At 36.4% G+C, this 24,106-nt stretch overlaps 1 protein-coding gene across 1 annotated transcript in view; it reads left to right on the forward strand.

Moving 5' to 3' along the window:
* The window catches only part of mora (cysteine and histidine rich domain containing protein), a 316,465-nt gene that overhangs the window by 287,554 nt on the left and 4,805 nt on the right, over nt 1-24,106 (forward strand). The window contains exon 9 of the mRNA XM_090396942.1: nt 15,151-15,339. Within this exon, the coding sequence (XP_090253068.1) occupies nt 15,151-15,339 (189 nt within the window). The remainder of the gene's footprint in view (nt 1-15,150; nt 15,340-24,106) is intronic.

The raw sequence follows: 24,106 nt of genomic DNA on the forward strand, positions 1-24,106 counted from the left end.
CTGAAATAAAAAAACTAACACAGATCTTCTTAAATCGCAACTATCCTACACAACTGATTAACTACGCAAACAAGACGGCAAAAAACCGCCAAAACAACCCAAGTACCAAAACGAACTTCCCTACACAAAAAATTATCAAACTACCATACACCCAAAACACATACAAAGCCTATAAATACATCTTCAAACATACTGACTACAAACTGGTATTCACCACAAGCCAAAAACTGGCAAACCTCCTAAAATCCACCAAACCTCACACACAAAAAGATATATTTGAACAGCACAATGTAGTCTATAAATTTCCCTGCCAAAAAGACTGTGACATCACCTACACAGGTTCCACCATCAGGTCTTTATGGGCAAGACTACAAGAACACTTCCGTAACTGTAACATCCCTATTCCAGAACATTTAAACACTAAAAAACGCAACATTAAAAAGAAAAATCGTATACAAAGCACAGGAAAAACGGAAATAGCTGTTCACGCCCTTGAACAAAAACACACCCCGCAGATAGACAAGGCCATCATAATAGACAGACAAGACAATGAAACAATGCTCAGAATATCGGAAACAATAGCTATAAAGTGTGACGCGAACTCGATCAACGTACACAGGCCCTACATAATCTCTGAGGTTTGGAAGCTTCACAACATTAAATTGAGGTCACAATCCTGACCAATAGGAGACAACACAAACACCTCTGAAGCACCCACCCGACCTGACATAGCTTCCACTTTCCCAATATGTTCCGATGATGACCACGAATAGTCGAAACGGTCCACACCCCGTCAACTACCTTTCCCCTTCCCCCTCCCTATTTTAAAAAATTAACCCTTTCACTTTTTCCCCACCCTATATAAAAGTATATGTTTCTATATATTACGGAAAAAAACCCGGGTTTTTCTAACTTATTCTACCAAACTGCCTACCCCCCCCACACACACACACACTCTGCAGTTCTCGACATCGCAGACAGAGGAAAAGCCACAACACCCAGAAAAAGGTATGTGCAATTTTCTATTCCTTAAGCTACATATACTTTTTAGTACATCTACACTCATAATGCCCTAAGAACCCATGAGTAAATAGCCAATGACATTTAAACAGGGGTACTCCTAAACTGAAGCAGGCAAAATAGCTGTAATTATAATAGTTTATAATGAGGAGTAACATGGGAGTTTTCCCAGAAATAATATACATAAATTGATACAATTATCTTGAAAAAAAAAAGATTTGAATTATTTAAAAGAAAAGGCGCATATGTATTACATAATTATTTGTGTTTTTTTTGGGGGGGAGGGGGGTTATAGACTTATTCCTTTCTGCTTGAGTAACAGTCCGTGAGCTAACGAAAATTATTGAAAAAGTGAGAAATGAACGCTTCCAGTAGACGCACTAAAAAGTCCCTAACAATAGCCGAATACACACAGAAATTTATTTTATTTTATTATTATATTTTTTACCTTTCTGACTGCTCTACAGATGTTCAAAACATTTTATTCTGATATTGCTTTTGTAGGGTGAAACTGTTTTTTAAACATTAATTTCCCCAATATTACATAATTTAATGATTTATACTTATCAGGAAATAATATACATGAAATATACATGAAATTATGTATAATGAAATAAATGAAAAAATATACAAAATTCGCTAATTTATAATAATCGCAGTTTAATTTCGGTATCGGAATATTAAAAGTTCTCTGGTACAATTACTTTGGAAAAACAATGAATTCAAACAAAAAGAAAGTGCATGTGTTATGTTATCTAGCAGTATTTTGTGTGTGGTGATAATTTTGGGAGGGGGGGGGGGTGGAGTTAGCCATTAAAGGCGAATTAAATTTGTTATGAAAATTTTGGAAATAAAATTTCATTTTGATGCATGCACGTGCACATGTTTCGAAAGATAAACTGTAGGGTAAATATCGCTACTTCAAAACTCCCGCATAATATCGAAATTAGCCGAAACTATGTACATAACAGTTCACTTCATAACTGTCGTTTAATTTGATTTGTAGTGAGTGATTAGGGGGAAACCAAGAAAGTTGAAATGCAAAAACCTACAGATTACGTTATAAAAATTATGCATTACATGATGTGATTCAAGATTTACGTATGACTCTCTATAAAGCAAAATTTAAAAGTGCGAACCTTCACGCAATCTGTGAACTAAACTTTGAACTAAGATTATGAATAAAAAAGAAAACTTAATTTGGAACAGATGGAGGCTGTATTCATTTTTAGATTCATAAATGAATTTATAAAATAATCGTTTGACAAAAATAATTATCTTCAATCGAGTTCTGGGAAAATTTTAAAATGTATTAGCTATTAAAATAATTAGCAAAAAATTGATAATGACATTGATCTTCCAAAGTGATACAATATGAAGTGAAGAAAGTATGAAAGGATTTCTTATTTTGATTTCTTATGATAATTAAAAAGGGATTTCTTTTTTAATTATCATTATAATTAAAAACTATAATTATACAATAAAAACAAGCAGCAAAAAATGAATATAACTCATAGGTATTTAGTCTGATATAACTTAAGATTCCGGTTACTGAGCAAACGGTAAGCAACTACATTTCTTGCTATAGGCAACTGAATGTAGCCACTACATATGCCAGGTAATCTAGTTAAGTGTTCTTTTCAGCATGAAAGATTATTGCCCCTTCTAATGGACATGACGATCAAACTGCACTTCTTATCCTTGTTCTTTCAACAGGTGGACAGAATATTATCCAGGTTTGCTGGACGTGTATTATATGTCCAGCAAAGAAATGGTACGCTTACATACATGAATTTTATGGAATACAGGAGTTCCTGTTAGTTTTATATTCTAAGGAAAGAACAATGTATTTCAAATGGAAGCGGGAGGTCTCAAAAATTTTTCAGCAGCCTCTAGTTTTTATATTAAGAATTTAATATTTAAAAATAAGTATTTTATTTTGCAACTATAACTATGCTGTTTTTATTTATTGTTCTTTATGAGGAGTAAGATTTTAAAATGTGGCCCCCAGCTTGTACCTAATGGTAAATGCGGCCCTGCTTAGAGGTGTCACATAATGATAAGAATAAAAGTTTTACATATTAAATATTTTAACAGTAGACATAGTGAAAAATTTAAATCTCATTACATAACTATGCATATTTCCATACTTCGTAAACATGTAAAAAAAAAAAAAAAAAAAAAAAAGCACTACTGCCTGCAACTGTCATTCGCCAATGCAAAATATCACTGTGGGATTTTATCTATACTTGAATCTTGTAATAACTTTCCCATTCAAATTCGAGACCAGAAAAACTATATTATTTCTTTTGATTATGCTAACTCATGGTATTTTATTATTGAAACAAATCTCTAGACTTTTTTTTTTTTTATCATTCTCACACTCACTCACTTCAAGGGTATACCTGCATATATCCTTTCCTTCCATGCACTTCCAGTCTCTCACTGACACCATTTATCAATTTTCAGAATTTATTGACTCACTTAACATGTTTAGAAATCACTTATCCTGATAGTGTGCAATTCACTGCATTGGATTTTTTAAATTTAAGCATGTTTCATACTTGCAGTGTATGAAATATCACACCTTGTCATTTTAGTAGTATTTGTTATGAGATTTAGCTATAGGGTTATAAACTACTGAGCTTAGCTTATTGTAATAGTAGAGTTATATAGCATTTGTCATAGAGTATAGTAATCCTTCAGGGAACGCTCTGATTGAAGTCATAGTTACCTGTGATTTCAATCAGATAATTGAAGTCATAGGTAACTGAAAGTGCAATTATGTAGTGGTGTTACCAGAAGTCAATTAACACATCATCCATTCAAGGTCAATTAACTGAAGGTCAGATGGTTGAGTGTGATCACTGTATTATGCATATTATAATAGTTTAATGAATTATACCTAATATTACATATCGACATTTACAAATTGTTGTACCCATGTGTGTAGTTCAACATCAGCAAAAGGCAAATAATTCTGTTCTCCTCTTACGTTATAAGTATTATGGGTTTTCGTTAGTTATAATCAGTTTGCATTTTTAATTGAAAAAAAAAAATAGCTTGAATATGTAATTTATTTATTTTGTATGGAGTTCCTCCCCCCCCCCCCATCCCTTAGGACGGGTTGAGCCCTCTTAATAAGGGATTAAGTATGTTGTATTTTATGACTGTAGATCCATTTGTGTTCATGGGGCCAGTTTGCCTGTTCTGAGAGATGAAAAACCTGAGTTTCTGGGTAAAAAAAAACCCTCTACCTCATTATGAGACCGGCTAACTCACCTTTAGTCGAAAGAGACCAGATAAAGGTTCTTCACGTCATGGATGGGAATCGAACCCAGGTCTTTCTGACCAAAGCATTATAGTACATGTTGAATTGAAGAGCAGTTTAGTGGGGAAGAGGGATATCATTATTGAATAAAGAAATGTAGTGGATATCCTCTTATCATTTTATCTGCATTACCATGATTTTTCTTTTAGAATGCTACAGAAAAAAAAAAGACAAATCTGATTTTCCTTGCACGTTACTCCCCCAAGTAGAAGCAAGTCAAATTCAACAGTAGCAACAGGTATATGTACTTAGGAATAAAGTACTAAACCTGCAAGAGATGTCTTGACATATATTTACATCAACCAAAACAAGGATGCTAAGTATTTGTTAAAATTGCAATACAATTAACATAACATGGATACAGAATGTAAGATATTGACATATATTTCATCCTGATTTGTGTGGTTAAACAAACATGAGCACTCAGTGTATTTTTTATATGCCCCACCAAATTTTGATAGTTTTTTTTTTTTTTTTATCTCTGCATATCTCTTCAGAGTATATCACTGGTTACCTTAATTCTGGCATCTTCACACCCACCATACACCACTTTTGGTAATTTTATAATCCTAATATTATCTTTGTAGCCTATCTGCATAGAACAGAGCTTTCACTTTGTTTCATCTTATGTGGCATAGCAAGATATATTTGTTGTTAAGGTGGCATCAGACCAAATGAGACATGAAAAGGAACTAGATCTCAGAATCTCAAGACATGCTTTGACTGTCTTGAGATTCTGACAATTTAGTAAAATTTCAACAGTTTTTATTATTATTATGCTTTTCTTGGCATAGTATGCAGTGGTATGCTGTACTGGCACCTTTATTAACAGTGACATGTGAAATAGATGCAGTGCTGTTTCATTCCTCTTTTCCTGCTAGTAAGGAATGTATATCAGCACCTATTGTTTTTCAACCATTTTGCTGCTTGTATTGATTTATCTTTAATGGGTCTAACTTCTACTTATGAGACTTCAGTAAAGTTAAACCAAGTATGGGTAGTGATGATTCCCACAATGCTAGCAATATTATCATCAGAGATATCTAGGGAGTCGAGGTACTCAAGGGTCCACTACAACAGGCAAAGTGTTCCACTGATACACTGCTATGTGAGGGAGAAATCTCTCATCTCATCCATTTCTTAACTGCACATACTTAACTTTCAAAACTTCCTCTGCCCATCTTCCATATAATGAAAAATTCCATAAACTGATATTCTGTAACACCCTTTCAGACGTTTTTAGGCCTCTATTGTATCACCATCTTTCACATATGCTCAGTCTGTCCTCATAATTTACATTCTTAACAATAGTGGTCTTAAGGATTGATCTTCAGAGTATATCACTGGTTACCTTAATTCTGGCATCTTCACACCCACCATACACCACTTTTGGTAATTTTATAATCCTAATATTATCTTTGTAGCCTATCAAGATCTTCTTTATTCCTTCAAAATCCAAGGGATCAAATCTGCATGTGGTAGGGCCATATCAAAGCCTTGTGAAGAGGCAGATTGACTTCATCATCCTTACACATTAGTGTTCATTTCAGCATTGCAATTATCCACTGAGTAGTATTTACTATTTTTGCAATGTGACCTTTCGAATTTCATTTCTTTTTCCATCCTGACTCCAAGGTCCCTAACTTCGTCAATTTCTCCAAGCAAAATCCCACCAGTATATCTCATTAAAGATCATCATGCCAAAGTGCATAACTTTATACTTATTAAAACTAAACTGACAGTGATTATCATTTACCCACAATTCCAGTCTATTCATATTATTATTATTATTATTGTTCCGGGAAACTCCAAGGAGTCGACAGACTCATCGAGGGAGGCCCTAACATCATGTCTGGAACAACTATTCAACATTCACACAGTATCTATCATATCTTGCCTTGAACTCATTCACGGTTGTAGCACCCACAACAGACTCTGGAAGCTTATTCCACTCATTCACCACTCTCCAAGTAAAAAACCTAGCTCTAACACCCTTGTCAACCACGCTCTTGCCCAGCTTCCATGCATGGCCCCTAGTCCTCCCACCACCAGTCATATTTTCAAAAATATCTTCTGGATCAATCTTATAAAAACCCTAAAGTAATTTGAATGTCTCAGTCATATCACCCCTCCTTCGCCTATCGTCCAATTTCTGCAACCCACAAATCCTCAACCTATTCTCATAAGGTTCATTCCACAGACCTGCTATCATCTTGGTCACTCGTCTCTGGATCCTCTCCACTTCCTCCCCATCACGAAGAAACCCTGGTGCCCATAATTGGGCACAGAAGTCCAGATGGGGTCTTATCAAGGCTCGATACAGAGGAACAACTTGTTTGTCTCTGCATGTTAAAGTGTTTTTCATAAGCCAAGTGATTTGGTGAGCTGTTTTAGTTACTTTTGCAATGTGCCCCCTAAACTTCAACTCCCTATCCACCAGCACTCCCAAATCCCTGGCCTCATCAATCTCCTGGAGTACGGTTCCACCTATGCGATATACTGCTGCTATTCTTTTCACCCCAAAGTGCATAACCTTACACTTTGCCACATTAAACTGACATCCATTTTTCCTAGCCCAGTCCTCCAAACTATCCAAATCATCCTGTAAAATTTTGACATCCTGTGCACTCACAATTGCTCTACCCATATTATGTAAGTATATCATAATGTAAGTGCTGGCATGTAGCATCCCTGATTTTTCCTGTCTATTTTTGCATCATCAGCAAACAATTGAACATATAGCAGGTCCTTTCCACTATCATTAATGTATAGATTGAATAACAGTGGTCCAAGGACTGATATTTGAGATATAACCTGCCTTTCACTTATCCAAGTCAGTAGTTTATATTTCAATCCAGTATCCTCCAGTTTATGCAACAGTCTGTCAAATGCCCTAACAGAGTCTAACAGTAACATAATGTATCCATTCCCTTTATTCAACTCAGACATGACCTCCCTTAATAAACCCATGCTATTCCTTGCAATGTATAGCTGGTGTCTGTCAAACCATTTTTGTATGTGAGCTTTTACCAACTTCTAAATTCTTCACAATTTCCTGAACTGAGATTCAAATTATATAACTAAATGAAAGGACTTACCAGTTCAATTGAATATTCCTTTAGCAGGTGTACTTTTGTTTTTATTTGTCTGCATTATGTTATACATTTCAACAAGACATTCTAAAAGAAATAGACAGTTTAAACACTTCATAAATTGAAATTTGTTTGTTACATCAGAAATATTTGTTGTGTTACAAAAGGGTCACACATAGAACACTTGTAACTTACCCATGTAAACTTCAGGATGTACTCTTCAAACCATGTAAGTATTTCAGCCATGCTATTAAAACTCTTCTGTCTGTAAAACTTTGAAAGTGTCTATTTCTTTTAGGCTAACCCAGTATATCCAGGTCGGTTATTAACCTACGGGTGCCATTAGTACAGTCAGTAAGTATTTATACAGTAACACACACACAAAAAAAAAAAACAGTACTGAATGACTACAATGTATGTTATGGAGTGAAGTTCAGTACTTTTTTTTGCACCTACATACCATAGTATCTGTTTCACATGGCTTTGACGAATTATTACCAATTTTCTTAAGGAAATTCTCATTTTCTTAATGAGTTCATTTTAATGAAATGAACTCATTACACTTCATTTTCTTCATCTATCTTTCTGGCTGGCTTTCCACAATCCTGATAACTTTTATAACCTGGCTTTGTGCCCTGTCAAAATTGTGTGATTAAATTTGGTCCGCTCAAGTCCTTATTTAGTGCAACCACCATGTCCTATCTCTTCCAGTCTGCATCCCTCACTCTTGGATGCAATCATGTTTTCACTACCTTTGCAATGTGTACCCTGAACTTCATTTTGCCTCTCCAAATCCCCTGTTTTCTCCATTCTCTCTAACAATAGCTTATACACAGGCTTGCATCTGTAAGTCCCATAGTTAAAACTGTGCATTCATCAATGCTTGAACTGGCATACTGTAAATATTCTCAAACTTATCTACAAGTTACTCTTCCCATTCATCCATCTTATTTAGCTCTTCCTGGAACCATTCTTAATAATCCTCCCTAGCTTCATATCATCTGCAGACAACTGAATATGTCAATACAACAGATATACCGTAAACTTTGAACAGTAATAGTTGCAGTACTGAATCCAGCAGAACTGCATGTCTGATCTTCCCCAACATGGATTTCCAACCTCCATACACAATCCTTGAATCAACAGGAAATTGCCAATTGAGCCTTTCAGCCAGATATCCAAATTCATTTGTTACAACTTAAATATCTTGTCATGTGATAACCTGCCAAATTTCCCCAAAAATTCAGAAAAATAACAGCATATGCTTGAGGTTATAATAAAATCAGATAATACTGTAATAATATGGCTATACACTGAGTTAGCTTTGCTTAGAAACACCCGCTAAATAACATGTCGGTCCACCTCTGTTAATCATGGCTCGCAGGTGCCTAGCAGTAGATTCCATAAGGTGTTGAACATCCTCCATGTGTAATTCCATGCCTGCTGTGAACTTATTGGGTTAGCTAGATGTTTGAGGGCCACGGTAATGTGGCAAACTCATTGTTGTGTCCCTCCAGACACTCACTATCATATATTGTTTAAGGAAATTAACAACATTTGTTAATAAATAAAATTAATTACATATCCTATAATTAAATTGAAATATACATTGATCTTTAATTGACCATTGATTTATAAACATCTAATGTCAGCAAGTTTTGCTATCGGGACTGTTCGGCTTCTTCAGGGCTTATAATTGTATAATTAATTTATACGATAGTGTTACTCCATTTTCTCTGTACTAGCCACTTCGAGTTTTCTCTTACCGTTATAAGCCCTGAAGAAGCCGAACAGTCCTGTTGGCAAAACTTGCTGACATTAGATGTTTATAAATCAATGGTCAATTAAAGATCAATATATATTTCATTTTAATTATATGCTTGAATGACCAAATATAATCTCAACAATGTACATAATCTATATTTTGCCGAAGTCAAATCAGTATCATCATGGATTAATACACTTGTATTAGGCATGTGCACACAGGCACACTTCAGTAACAAAGATGTAAAAACTGGAGAGATACAGGAATACTTAGTCCTACAATTATGCCACTTATTGGCTTTGGTAAGGTGTTCTTGCTCCTTGGTCTGACTATCTGCAAATGAGGGTTTTTTCCCATATGAGGGGGTGTCTGATACAACCATATTTGTTTAGGATGGGCTAGTTTGTTTAGGTTGCTTTGGTGATTTGCTGCAGCTAATTCGAGGAAGAGCCTCTCGAACTTGAATTTGCTTTGGTGGAATAAAGTGGCTTTTTTATCAACAGATCCTATGCTGGGTATCCAGGCCATGGTCTGCCAATCCTGAGCGGCCATAGTGGTGGAATTGGATGCAATCCTGGTGCTCTGATATGCAGATGTTGACTGTCCTGCTTGTTTGTCCATAGTAAGAAAAGTTGCAGCTACAGGGTACCCTCCAGGGGTTGTAGCTGGTCTTTGGGGGAGCGGATAAGAGCTGCTTAGCTTTTTGTGTGGTTTACAGGTGATCACAAGAGGCTGTTTTTTTTTAATATCTTGGCCACCTTTTCTGCGACGCCACGAATATAGGGAATGGTGATAGATTTGTCATAATTTGTTTATTGGGGGAGGGGGTCAGTATGTGGTGTTAAAATTTTTTGTAATTGGTGGGAGATGTAGCCATTGGTCAAAAAAAGTGTATTTTATGGGTGAGTGCATTATTATCTGAGCAAATTAGTTTTGCCTGGTGGACTAAGGTTTTTATAGTCCCAAATTTTGTTGGGAGGGGAGATGATGTGACTGCTGATGGATATATCTACCTGTGTATGTGGGTTTTCTGTAGACTGTGAAGGTCAGGAATCCATTTGGTTGTCTTGTAACTAGGGTGTCTAAGAAGGACAGACTGGTACTTTGTCATGAATTGAATCCTTGGATATTGGTTGTTCAAATAGGAAAGTGTGCAAGGTGTCTCGGCCATGTGGCCAAATGGTGAGGGAATTTAGGGAAGTCTTTTCAAATGTCGCAGCGAAAAAGTTAGCTTTTGGGGGGGGGGGGGGCATGGCTGAATGCTCCGTTTGTTTGTAGAATTTTCCTTACCAAACAAAATAGCCCAAGTTTATAGCAAACTGGAAAAGGGCAGAGATATTGGGAGGGAATTCTGCTTGAATAAGTGACAAGGTGTCTTTAAATAGGACATTGGTGAACGAGGAGACATCAAAACTGACCATTAAGTTAGTGTGGCAGAGTGTGAGGTCTTGTATAATGAATTTAAAATGGGCTGAGTATTTTTTATGTGACGAGGTATTTTCCAGTAGTACAAGAAAAGCACTTTCGCTAAATGTTTAGCTAGTTTGTAGGTGGGTAAGTCTATACCATCTACAATTGGGCATAGAGGTACACCCTCTTTAGAGATCTTTGGAAGTCCATAAATACGGGGGGGGGGGGGGTTACTCCACCAAAGGAAATTCAAGTTCGAGAGGCTTTTTCTGGAATCAGCTGCAGCTCTCATCAACTATCCCAATCTAAACAGATATGGTTGTATCAGATTCCTCCTCATATGGAAAACCTCATCTGCAGACAGTCAGCCCAGTGACCAAGAACACCTAACTGAAGCCAGTAGATGGCGTAATTGTAGGACTTTAGGTCTTCCTGTATCTCTCTGGTTTTTTCATCATTGTTACTGAAGTGTGGCTATGTGCACGTGTCTAATAATTACAGAAAGAAGGATTAATACCTCAAGTGTATTAATCCTTGATGATGATATCGATTTGACTTTGGTGAAATATAGGATAAGGTAATTACTTTTATTAATTAACAAAATGTTAATTTCCTTAAAAAACATACAATGCTGGAGAATGAACGTATAAGCCTAAACACTAGAATCATACAACCATTGTATGAGCCTGATGACAAATTGCATTATCCTGTAGAAAGATGGCACTGTTATTGGGATAGACCTAATTCAGATATGATGCTGATGGTCAGCTAACAGGTCCCTATAGCATTCACCATTCATTGTTTGTGGGATGATAACCAATGGACCTAGGCATGCCAGGAAACAGCTCTCCAGACCATAATGCTCTCCACTGGTCTGTTGAACCCTAATTGTGCAACCAGGGGATAGAGTTTAATGCTGTTTATTCAAAATGCGAACCTGACCATCAGCATGGTACAGCAGGAAATGGGACTCATCACTCCAGATGACCTTCTTCTTTCATCTGTTGATTGAGGGGTCCATTGCCAACATTCCTTGTGAGGTGTTGTGATGCCTGGCCAAGGGTACCTCATCATGGGTACCCTTGTTGGTCTCTGGTTGTGGAACCCCAAGCGAAGGAAGGTATGGTGCATGTGGAAATGGGTCAAACTGCCCTGCTGTTGTACTGGTGGGTGAACTGTGTGACTTGCACGTTGCTACTGAGATACCAGTCATGACACCTGATGCTCACCTCTAGCATCAGCCACGCATGGCTGACCAGTATGACCCTTCTGCTGGATGTCTGTTGATGGTTGATCCAGTTCTGGTACACCCTTGATACAGTAGTATGGGAGCAACCAGCAAGTGCAGCTGTTTCCAAAATATTGGCACCTGCCCTCTGGGTCCCAACTATCTGCCTGCAGTCAAATTGGCTTATAAGTTTTAAAAGAGGTATACCGTGAGTAGACATTTCAATACACAATTAATAACGTACAAAGATTATTTAATAGTATAATTTTTGCCTGTGTGTCACAGGCATCTTCAGTACATATTAAGCTCAAATTAAGCAATAACTGGCAATTCCAAAAAGTGCCACCTAAATAGCTGGTGTAAGATAGCTAAAAAGGTCAAATTTCCTAACAAAAAAAAATCATCTATACAATAAAATGTTAGGAAAGATTAGCTGATTTGTAAAGTACTATCTCCCATAAAGGGGACAGACGTAAGCCATCGGATCTGTTTAAGTTAGGAGAATGAAGTAAACTTTCACGTTTCTTTATAAAGGCGTTCCATGAGGAACCGACTTTTGTGAAGGACTTGTCTTTCTCCAGTGAACTCTATGTCTAGTGAAGATGGCATGTTCTGCAAGTCCAGACTTTTCAGGTTTAAAGTATTCAATATAAGATTGGTGTTCTTCTAGCCAAATAGAGGCAGATCTTCCTGTTTGTCCAAAATAAGATAATCCACAAGAGCACGGAATCTGGTAGACATCTGGATAATTAAGATGTGGAAGCTTGTCCTTAGGAGAAGTGAGAAAGGTGGAGATTTTTCTAAACGGTCGAAAGACAACAAAAATATAGAAAGAACTGCAATATATAACTTCTTCCTTTCTATCTAATGGTTATAAGAATTTCTTCATTAAAAGAGCTTTGAGTAGTTTTAATATGTCTTCCTCTTCAAATATAGAAGAAATAACGCACATTCCTATCCCTTATGTACAAGGCATTAGTGAACGTATAGCAAACGTTTTAAAACCACTGAATATTTTTGTTGCCTTTCGACCGTTTAGAAAAATCTCCACCTTTCTCACTTCTCCTAAGGACAAGCTTCCACATCTTAATTATCCAGGTCTCTACCAGATTCCGTGCTCTTGTGGATTATCTTATTTCGGACAAACAGGAAGATCTGCCTCTATTCGGCTAGAAGAACACCAATCTTATAGTGAGTACTTCCTGAAAAGTCTGGACTTGCGGAACATGGCATCTTCAATGGACATAGAGTTCATTGGAGAAAGACAAGAGTCCTTCACAAAAGTCAGTTCCTCATGCCTTTATAAAGAAACATGTGAAACTTTACTTCATTCTCCTAACTTAAACAGATCCGAAGGCTTACGTCAATCCCCTTTATGGGAGATAGTACTTTACAAATCAGCTAATCTTTCCTAACTTTTTATTGTATAGATGTTTTTTTTTTTTTTTGTTAGGAAATTTATTGACCTTTTTAGTTATCTTACACCAGCTACTTAGGTGGCGCTTTTTGGAATTGTCAGTTATTGTTTAATTTGAACTTAATATGTACTGAAGATATCTGTGACACACAGGCAAAAATTATACTATTATCTTTGTACGCGAGTTTTCCATTATTAATTTTGTATCGTTAAATTGGCATGTTTCCCCATTACTGGCAAAAATTTACTAATTCCGTAGAGAGGGTAGATGTACCCATGGTTGATATCAGTGGTATTTCGTTATCGTGCTGAATACGTAAATCGGGAGGGTGTTCCTAATGCAAAGCTAAAGCAGTGTAGAATATTAAGTTATATAATATAGCTTATTAAGTTGGCTGAGTGGGTAGCGTATCCCCTCTCCAGCCAAAAGGCTGTGGGTTCAAATCCCACTGTGGGCATGGATGTTTGTGATTGTCTGTGGAAATACCAGTGGTGGTCGGCAGTAGGTGGCGTTATCATAATTGCGGTCAGTTGGTGATTGAGTGTTGGAGACGGAGCTGTAGAGCTGGTTCCCTCCCCTGATGAGTCTTTGGACCCCCTGGAGGTGTCAAATAATAATAATAATAATAATTGGAATAACTTCCCATTTCTTTAATCTTTGAGATTACACTGATTTATGTATTAGTGATAATATCAGTCAGGACTAAAACAGTTCATATTGTGTCATTCTTGGATTTTCATTTTGGCATTGCACTAGCTGTTTTCTGATTTGGAAAGGTTCAAATGGTTTGCTTAACGTATAACACAAATAGCTGTGGTAACAAATGCCACAGTTACCAGTATATAATATTATGTGTGTGTGTGTGTATATATATATATATATATATATACAGGGTGTTCGGGATAAATTTGACAGTTTCGTAAGGAAAAAGAAAATCTTCTTTGTATCTATTAAATTTAATGAATTGACAAAAAAACATTACAGGCAGAGTTAATTACAATATTATCAACAAGATTTACTCAAAATAACCACCATTAGCATCGATCACAGCTTCAATTCTGCTTCGGAACCTCGAACAAGCTGATGCTACAGTCTCCCTGGGAAGGGCCGCAAAAACTGTTTTAATTTTATCCATTAACTGGGCTTTTGTATTACTGGAAGTGCGATTGGTGTCTTTTTCAACTGCGCCCCATACAAAATAATCCATGGGGTTAAGGTCTGGGGAGTTTGGAGGCCAAACATTTGGACTGGTGAAGTCGTAGAAATTTTCAGACAACCATTTTTGACTTTTCCCAGAGGTGTGGCAAGGGGCCGAATCCTGCTGCCATACATACGGCCTACCATTGGCTACCCTTGTTATCCAGGGCTTGACTACAGTTAGCAACTCCACGAACAAAGCCCGAATTCCAATGCCAGGGTTCTTCAACACCTGTTCCTGCAGATTTGCGAGGAATTCTGCTGTACGAACGCAATCAGATCGTCTGCTAGGGATCTTTCTTCTTGCTACATCCTCGTAGTCACCATTGCAAGTCTCTAGTTCATGCCTGATTGTTTTTACTGTATTCAGGGAGCATTGGGCAGCAGTCGTAATATCCTTATTTTGATGGCGGGCACGAATCATCATGATACAAGTTATTCTCTTCCATGATTCAGGTGGGTTCCAGCTATCCATCCTTTCTGACATCTTGTATATGAATGAAGAAGGGTCCAAACTTTTAAATGAAGAGAAGTGTGTGTTAATACATGTAACTTACGGAAAAATATAATTAATTATAAATATGTCAAATTTATCCCGAACACCCTGTATATATATATATATATATACCCACCCACATAAATATTGCTTTCTTTTGTTTGTTTATTATATTCATTGAATCTCTTTTTAGGATACTAAAGAAAAAGTTGCTTGCCGATATGACTGGCATCAAACTGCTAGTTTTGTGGTTATATCAGTATATGCAAAAGTCCCTTTTCCAGAATTATCCTATGTGGAAGCCAATTCTGTTAAGCTGTATGCACATATTGTATTTGGAGAAGCAAAAAATGCTTTTGATTTGGACTTATTATTGTTTGGGGTAAGATTTCTCTTAATTTTCTAAGAGTATAGCAGTAACCAGAGCTCCAGAAATACAACTTAAATCTACTAACCACTAAAAGATTTTACTTGCCCAAGCAGACTCACGTTTCACGATATGCTCAGTCTATTTTAAATAATAGATTTTGTATATCGTGCGTAATGTATATACATGTAAGGTAAAGAACTAAATGAATGCATTTATTTATTGGAAATAACTGTAATTTAATTTAAATGTACTTATGAGATGAAAGACTGGTTTTTAAGTAAATTACTAACTATAACATGTAAGTGTGGCTCATTTTGCTTGCTTTATGACTGAAAATGAAAACCAGAAGTCTGATGCATAGTGGAGCATGTGTGCAGTGAAAAGAATGCCATAATACTATTGTGAGAGAAATGGATGGAATTTTTTGAAACTTGATAGCCAATATTTATGAACTCTTTTATATAGAAAGAAAAAATTCTATAAAGAAAGGAAGTTTTGAACCTTAAATAAAACGATGGGAGAAAGTGAAGATGATTGATTTATGTTATGACTTTTAGAGAAAACCTGGCAACTAAAATGTTTTCAAAAGATTCTTTAAAAGAGAACACTGCAGTGATCGAATTAAGGATATCAGATCTAGAAGTTTTGTTTAGGACTATCTGGAAATAAAACTCTGGAAAATAAATGGTGAATGAGATGATGTTTTAAAATATATATATAAAAAAAAAGTGTAAATTATGCAAAAAAAATAATACATTTTGAGCATTTAGAATGAAACTAAAAATTCATTCACCACTTGTGGTGAGTGAATTTCTGGAGCCCTGGCAGTAACCCTATATAAATTTGTATTTCAGCAAACATATACTGAAAGCAGTAAATATAACATCTGGTTTCTCTCACTCTCACACACAAAAACATTCATCCTCCATTTTGTTTTGTGCTGCTTGAACTCAAAGGCATCTACAGATTTTAGAAAAATTTTAACTAGTCTCTTTTTATACAGAAGATGATGAGACTTGACTGGTAATGAAGTCATCATTTTTAAGCAGCAGTAATCTAACTAAACCTTGATTATGTAGACAGTTTTTGGTATTGAGACCACATAGCAATATAGAGTTTATTAAAAAATAAACAATTAAAAAACCCGACAAGTTTCGTGTGTCATAAGACTTACATCATCAGGGGTAATGGTACATAAAAGTTTTACACAACAAAAGCTTATTGACAATTAATTACATATTAGATGTTTTTTATATAGAAAGAAACTTGTCGGGTTTTTTATTTGTTTATTTTTAATAAACTCTTTATATTACTATGTGGTTATCAATACAGAAAACTACCCACAGAAACCTACATCTAAACCTCCATTTAAAAAAAAAAAAAAAAAAAAAGCAGGAGCAATACTCCCCATTCAGCTCTCCCTCCTAGTGATGGTGTTGGTGCTTTTCATTCTTTTCTGTGCTTTTCTTCTATTGTTCTACTTCTCCTGAGTCCTTTTCACTATCCTATCCTATCTTTGAGACCATCCCTGGTGTTCAGTGCTGTGCAGTCCAACCTGTGGACAGCTGGAAAGTGTAGAAGCCTTGTTATCTTTCTCTACTTTGGCCTCTTCTTAAGATAAGTTGTCTAGGATTGGTTGGCTAGTGGACAGGATGCCCAGAAACCATTGTAACAACAATCGTATATAAAATCGAGAAACAAAAAACATCGGAAGCGGTAGTGAACATACTGATCTTCGTAATGCTAAGCTTAACTGAAGAACATCACTAGAAAATTGCATCTTTCTTTGTCCAGAAGGGTTGGCAGGCTCTCAGATCAGTGAAGAAACTGTTCAGGGACATTCTTATAGAAACAACACAGGCACAATCACAGCATTTCCTTCATTCAACATCCAATGGGGAGAACACAAATCACAGTTACCTTCTCAATGTACCAGATGAAGAGATCTACTTCAAATTGAAAGACCGAGGATGACTGCCATAAGGAGAGTCCTCATACTTAGGGATGGGCACCTGGTTCTCACCAGGAGCATCATCCTTACTGTTAACACACCTAAACCACCAACATTTGTCAAAGCAGGATATCTCAACTGTCCAGTAAGACTATATCCTAAGCACTTTATGGAGCATCAGAAGTGTGGTTATTCTCAGGCTACATGTGGCAGGTAAAGCTCATGAGAACAAAGACTACTCCTAGGCCTGCCAAAGGTGAAGGGATGAAAAGGAGATCTAAATAAAAACTGAGTAGAGAATCCCATACCAGGAGGCAAAGTGACACTATACCACAAAAAACTAGCAACATCAAGCAGTAAACACTTATGCTGAAAAGGCAACTCTAAAGAAAGTGTCATTAGAGACTTTAACAAGTTTGTCAATCCTTCCTTATCATAACATCCTGAATGGTTGATTTGCTTACTCTCTCTTTAGAGCATATCAAAAAGAAAAATCAGTATGGACTTACTCCTCGAGTCATGTTAAAAATAGTCCCACTACATAAAAATTTACTATTTAATAATAATGATGATGATGTAACATGTACCACAAATGATCAAAGACATTACTCCAAATCCATTAATAGATGGAAGGGTTATGTCTGTGCTCCACAATAAGATAATAAGTATACCAAGCGCTCTAGAAGGAGTCCAGTTTGACTATGACTTGGATATTTTTAGCAGTAACACTATCAAAAATAAATAATGAAACATTTTGACACTGGAATAGTTGTGGTTGCTGTCAAAACAATGACAACATCAAGGTGCTCTTGCAGAAATATAATCCAATATGTGTTTTACCTGCAAGAAACATACCTGAAGACCAATGATATCTGGTGTTGCAAAATGTAAACATAATTTATGAAGACAGGACATGAAATCTACCTATCCATGAAGGAGTCACCATTCGTATGGACAACCATACCCCTTTCCTCAAGTCCAACTTAATGGAAATGTAGAGCCAGTTGTCACCCGACTCTCAGTCACAAGAGCAGCCAATGAAGCACAGAAGAAATCTTGGAGTATCTTCTGCAGATACTCAACAACAACAAACTTCATTGCTTTCAAGTGTGCCCGAGCAAGACACATCTGTTGTCAGAGCCAGAAGGAATCCTGGATCCAATACACATCTATAACATGAGCAACTAAACAAGTAAAGAAGTCTGTGATAAAATCTGGGAAATGAAGGGAAGATATACCACCCACTTTACATCCTTGAACATAATGGAGCCATCGTTTTTCTAAAACATCGCCAACATAAACATAATCTTATCCCCGAGAGTTCCTTGCCCAAAAGCATAAAAAGAAGAAACGAAAGTTGTTTCGCTTAAATGTTGTACAGACTATTACAAGATGATTAAACATCTGTTGCCATCTGCATCTATTAAATAGAATCTTTTGCAAGACCGTGTTTCCAGATATATGACAAATGACAGGCAATTGTTATTGCCTTTCTTAAGCCATGGAAAGATCCGAAATCTCCATTAAGCTATCGATCAATTGCTCTTGCCAGTTGTTTGTGCAGGAGTCTGGAAAAAATGGTTAACTCTCGTGTTTTATAGTTTCTAGATAGTAACAGCCTCTTTTTCCCAGAACACAACCCTCATCAGTTTCCTGATATGTACCTTCAAGGCTACTATGACAGTACTAGATGATTAAGTTTACATTATTGTTAATCTCCTATCCACAATTTCCCTCCAAATTAGTTTATTACTTGTTAGCACTCCAATATTGTCAATCTAACATTTCGTACTTCTAAGGCACTTCTGACTGAATAAATCCACTTAGACCTTTGTCTTCCTTTTGATCTTTTCCATGTCATCTTGTAATGAAACACTTGTTTTGCTAACCTTTCCTCACCCATTCTATTTAAGTGGCCATACCACTTCAGATTAGCTCTGCTTACAAATTCTTGAATACCAACAATGTCATTTTTAATTTGATTCTGCCATTGATGCCATCTGTTCACATCCCTAATTTTTCTCAGAATCCTCCAGTATTTGATTAAGTGCTTTATTCTTGACAACAAAGCAGAAGGGGAAAATTCATATGACCACCAAGGAGAAATGGCGCTGCTAATGTAGTCCATACTGTGGCTATATAAGTTGTACATGAAGATCCTAATATAAGTAACAGTGTGGATGTCTGAGACCATTCATACTGGTTTGTTAATATTTTTTGCAGTCCTGATAGATGGAGAGGATACAGTTCATAGGCAACATATGTGAGTTTAATCACACAAGTAAGAGGTACAAAGGTATTGTTGTTGAGTCCACTGAAGAGCTTCTAGATATGACCGTGGAACTGTAGAACTGCTTTGGCAATCTGTTGAAATTTGATGGAGTAGAGTTTTTCTCTAGGGTTATTGTCAATTTTCTGTAGAGCAGCAGCAATTGCTGGACAAGAATAGATATGGGCAGGTGTTAGTTCAACTTTCCATAATACCTTTGTATTATGCAGTACAAAGATATTATGGAAAGTGTTTCATTAAGATTCTTAAAAATGATGTACTGTAACAGCTTAGACCACATGATGCAGAGAACAGAAAGATATTCTTTCATTCCTGGCATTTGTGACAGGTGAACAGTTTCAATGGTATATCCCTTAAGAGAGGGGAAAAAAGCTTACCTTAAATGAGAGTGTGAATACCCACAACTTCCATGTTTAAGAATCATAAAATCCAGCAGACCAGTGAGGAAGAAAGCTACATTAACCAAAAATAATTGTATGGCATGGCTTCACTGCTTTCATCTTCATTGAGCTATTTCCAGAAGCTTTATCATCTACATCTTTACAGGCCAGTTATATTGGAATATGTTGAAACCATCATTCATATAGCAACAACAGGAATGCTTGAAACTGACACTGTTTAGGTAGAATTGAGAACTATCTCACATTGCTTTATCTGTGCAAGACCAGTTGCCAAGAATTTCCTGATCAACTGTGTGCCATTCTGACACATTCCATACCCTTAGCAACTGGACAGATGGCATCATACAGGTACTACTTCTTGACATATTACAAGTGGCTGTTGAAAGCACTACAACTCGAAACAAATTCTATTTATAAGCAGTGCACACACTGAACAGTTTTTGTAGTGATAGCTCATTTACAACATCTTAAAGTATGACAAGAACCATACACAAATGAAACTGCAGACAATTATGAGAAATTGTGCATTGATGATAGAATGCAAAGGATTGGCAGGAACCAAAGATAAAGAACATAAAACAGCAACATGAAAAATTGCAAATACAAACAATGAGATATATATAAGAAAGAAAGAAGAGCATGCAATTTTAAAAAATAGAAGTGTGAAATCATTGTTTAAATTTCTAAATGTTACATTACTAGAAATTATGTTGCTTACCTGAAATCATTATGATGAACTAAATATATGCAGACTGTACTATTAAAATTGTACGGTCTGCATATGCCAGCCTGGCTGGCTGAGTGGTAGTGAATCCACTTTCCAGCCAAATAGCTGATGGTTCAAATCCCACTGTGGGGCATGGATGTTTATGATTGTCTGTGGAAATGGTGGTGGTCGGCAGTTGATGTAGTTGTGGTCAGTTGGTGGAGACAGAGTTGTAGAGTAAGCGCACTCCCTCGATGAGTCTTTGGACTCTGGAGGCATCAGATAATAATAATGATAATAAAAGCAAAAAAATTCTGTATCAGAATTTTTTACCTTTATGGAGAAAAAATCTTTCACTCAAACTTTGTAACTTTTGAATTAAACTTCGAAATAAAGAAATGCTATGTTTTGCTAGACACTGTGCATTGTCCCTTATTTCTTTGTGTTCTAAGAGAACAGCGTGAGTTTATTCCAGCTGTCCATCGTCGACCCCTGTCCAGTTATTAATAAAGTGATGTTTACACTAACAGTGCATCACCTTCCCCATTCCTTAAAATGACTAATGCAGATTAATGTTCAACACCTGTGTAATTGGAGGTGACCAATTATAAAGTTGGCTGGCTGCTGAAGTTTTCAGGTTATTTTTGATTTCACTGGTATAGACTCTGCACCTATTTAGCTTATGTTGAAGATTTCAGATAAGTGATTTTAATTTAAGCTGACATAACATTTTGAAATGTAAACATTAATTCTAAATTTTCATTTTTATAATTTCATACTTGTTTAGCTCTTTTTTATGTTTCCTATTATTGTTTGCACTTTTTTTTCATATTGTTTTATGGTCAATATGTTTGCTTCGTGCCAATCTTTTGTGTTCTGTCATCAATACATGTTCCTTTTTTTTGTTCTTGTTCTGTTTCTTGCCATTTCCCTTCTTTCATGGGAATAGAGTGAGGGGAAGAATCAATCTTTTTAACTCTAAATTTCACTATAGATTTATTTATTCTTATGGTAAAAGCAGCTACAGGTCAATGTCCAGACCAGAAAGCCAATCCAGGGCTTCATTTGTCACCTTGTGGATGTCCTGGAGGCCACCACCATGAAATTTGCCTTGGGCAGTCATTCATGATGAGTAATCATCTGGGCCACAGGGGAACAGTCACAATAAGGGAGTCTGATTGTCTCCATTTATGTAGTAGGTAGCCACATCTGCCCTGGTTCTGATCCTGTTGATGGATGACCAAATCTTCCTAGGAAGGGCAAAACCAGACTGCGGAGCACAGGGATCTTCAACCAGGAAACCATTTGTTGGAAGATTGTTGGACCAGTGTTCTTTCTACATGTCAGGTGTTGATGGTAAGGCAGCTGAAGAGAGTTCATCCATGGACCAGAAAGGATTTCTTGATTTTAGTCAAAGACTAGGCAGATTTATGAGAGTATGGTGCAGGGGTGGTGTTGCTCATTATTTTATTAAATACTTGAATCGAGGCTCATCTTCTCCGTATATTTGGAGCAAAGTTAGATGGGACAGGCAGCCAGGGGAGAGGGGTGCTTCTCAGTATCCCACTAATTGTGTGCACTTCTTTCCCAGACAGAGGCACAGTATTCTGCTGCTAATACTGTGCATCTACTGTATTAAGTTATTTGCTTATTTTAGGATGCTTGTTTTTTAATGGTTCACTGCACAGAAGAAAATACTGCATATTTCAATGACTGCAATAGTAATAAGCAGCTGCAGAATGAGAATTTCAATTTTCTTGGTCTCCATGTTTTTGAAATCAATCTCAGGCTGTCAAGAAATACGCAACTGTATTGCATCTGCATTCCCACCTGAAAAGAAGTCATGAACAGCAGGCAGGAATTTTTCAAACAGTGACTACCATCATCTCTGTATGCTATTCACAAAAGCTTTCTAGCAGTTAGTGACAATAGAAACAAGAGTCCCTAGTCAAATTGGCAGGTAGGCAGTGGTATTTGATTTGATCATCAGGCAGTCAAGTATTTCATGTGCTACATCTGTAACTTAGCAGCCCTTTTTGGGGATTGATTCTTCTCACATTAAATGAGGACTAAAAAAAAGTATAATGAAAATAGTCTGCCACACTAACTCTTGAATTGGATGCATTTAAAACAATGCATTTGCTTTATACTCTGTAATGCTTGGATTCTTATGATGTGAATCGCAGAATACATTTATTTTCCAAGAATTTAAGAGACTTAACACCAATATAGCATACAGGATGAACAGGAGAGAGAGCATGGAAGAGGATGCTGCTTGTTTTTTAGAATGGGAAAAAAAGAAGAAAATGGATTTACACATTTTGTTTTGCCATTAAAATGGACTTGTCTATAGGTTCCAGCTGACCCATCATACTATAGTGGTCACTGCCTATGCACCCACCTCAGATGCTGGTGAAATAAAATAAATTAAAATTTGTGTAGCACTGTGGAAAGGGCATTTGATTTTGTAATAGTAGGCTGCCCAAAGAAGGATCCTTTATAGTTTAGATTCTAGTCATTAAAAAAAAAAAAAAATTTTTTTTTTTCAAAACCTTATGCTAGTTCCTGAGTTGATTTTTGGTATAGGAACAAATAGGGATTTTTCCCTCCTGAAATTTGGGTTTTAACCATGCATTTCAAAACATTAAACTACAGAACAACCTTGCACTATTAGAGATAATAATACAAGTGTTAGGGTATGGTGCCATGAGATTGCAGTAGTTGTCTGCCATATTTTCTCTTCTGAAAAGCTTTTGTTCAGTCATTGAGCTTGAATGCCAGTGATTGGCTGCCCATCTCTGTCTGCATACTAATGATGATTTAAAAGAAGACATGTCAAGTTGTACAGAAGCAAGGGATTCTGTCAACTCCAGGATGAGAAAGAAGATATCTGTCAAAAAGTCTAAAAACAAATTTAATTTTTGAAGTGGATAGAAAGATACTTGCAGGTCAGTTTGCCAAAGAAGTCTTGCAGTTTTTTCCAGCACTCCCCTTACATATGGAATGGAAATTCTAGAAACTTCAAGAGGAGGATTTTGATGATGGCCATAATTATAAATGATAGTCCTTTATTTAAAAGAGAACTAAAGGGTGTCCCAAAATTCACGCAAGATTTAAATCTAGCGCCATTTGTGCTGTAAAGTGTTGCCAACGAGAAAAAAAAGACAGCGTGACAGCTGACAGTTCAGGGTTATTAAAAATGGAGCACTACACGAAAGAACAATGCATTTTCATTGTTGAGCAATATTTTAAAAATAATGAAGGTTTGGCAGCTGCACTTCGCAATTTTCGTACAAAATATGGTCGGAATAGTGATTTAACTTCATCAACTGTGAAAAGATTAATTAAAAAATTCAAGGAAACTGGATCAGTTAGTGATCTTATACACTCTGGCCGTCGTTCAACAGAAAACATCGAAGCAGTTCATGAGT

This window comes from Typopeltis vanoorti, chromosome 8 (assembly GCF_054136105.1).
Source record: "Typopeltis vanoorti isolate ZY-2024b chromosome 8, IOZ_Tvanoo_1.0, whole genome shotgun sequence".
NCBI classification, from domain to species: domain Eukaryota; kingdom Metazoa; phylum Arthropoda; class Arachnida; order Uropygi; family Thelyphonidae; genus Typopeltis; species Typopeltis vanoorti.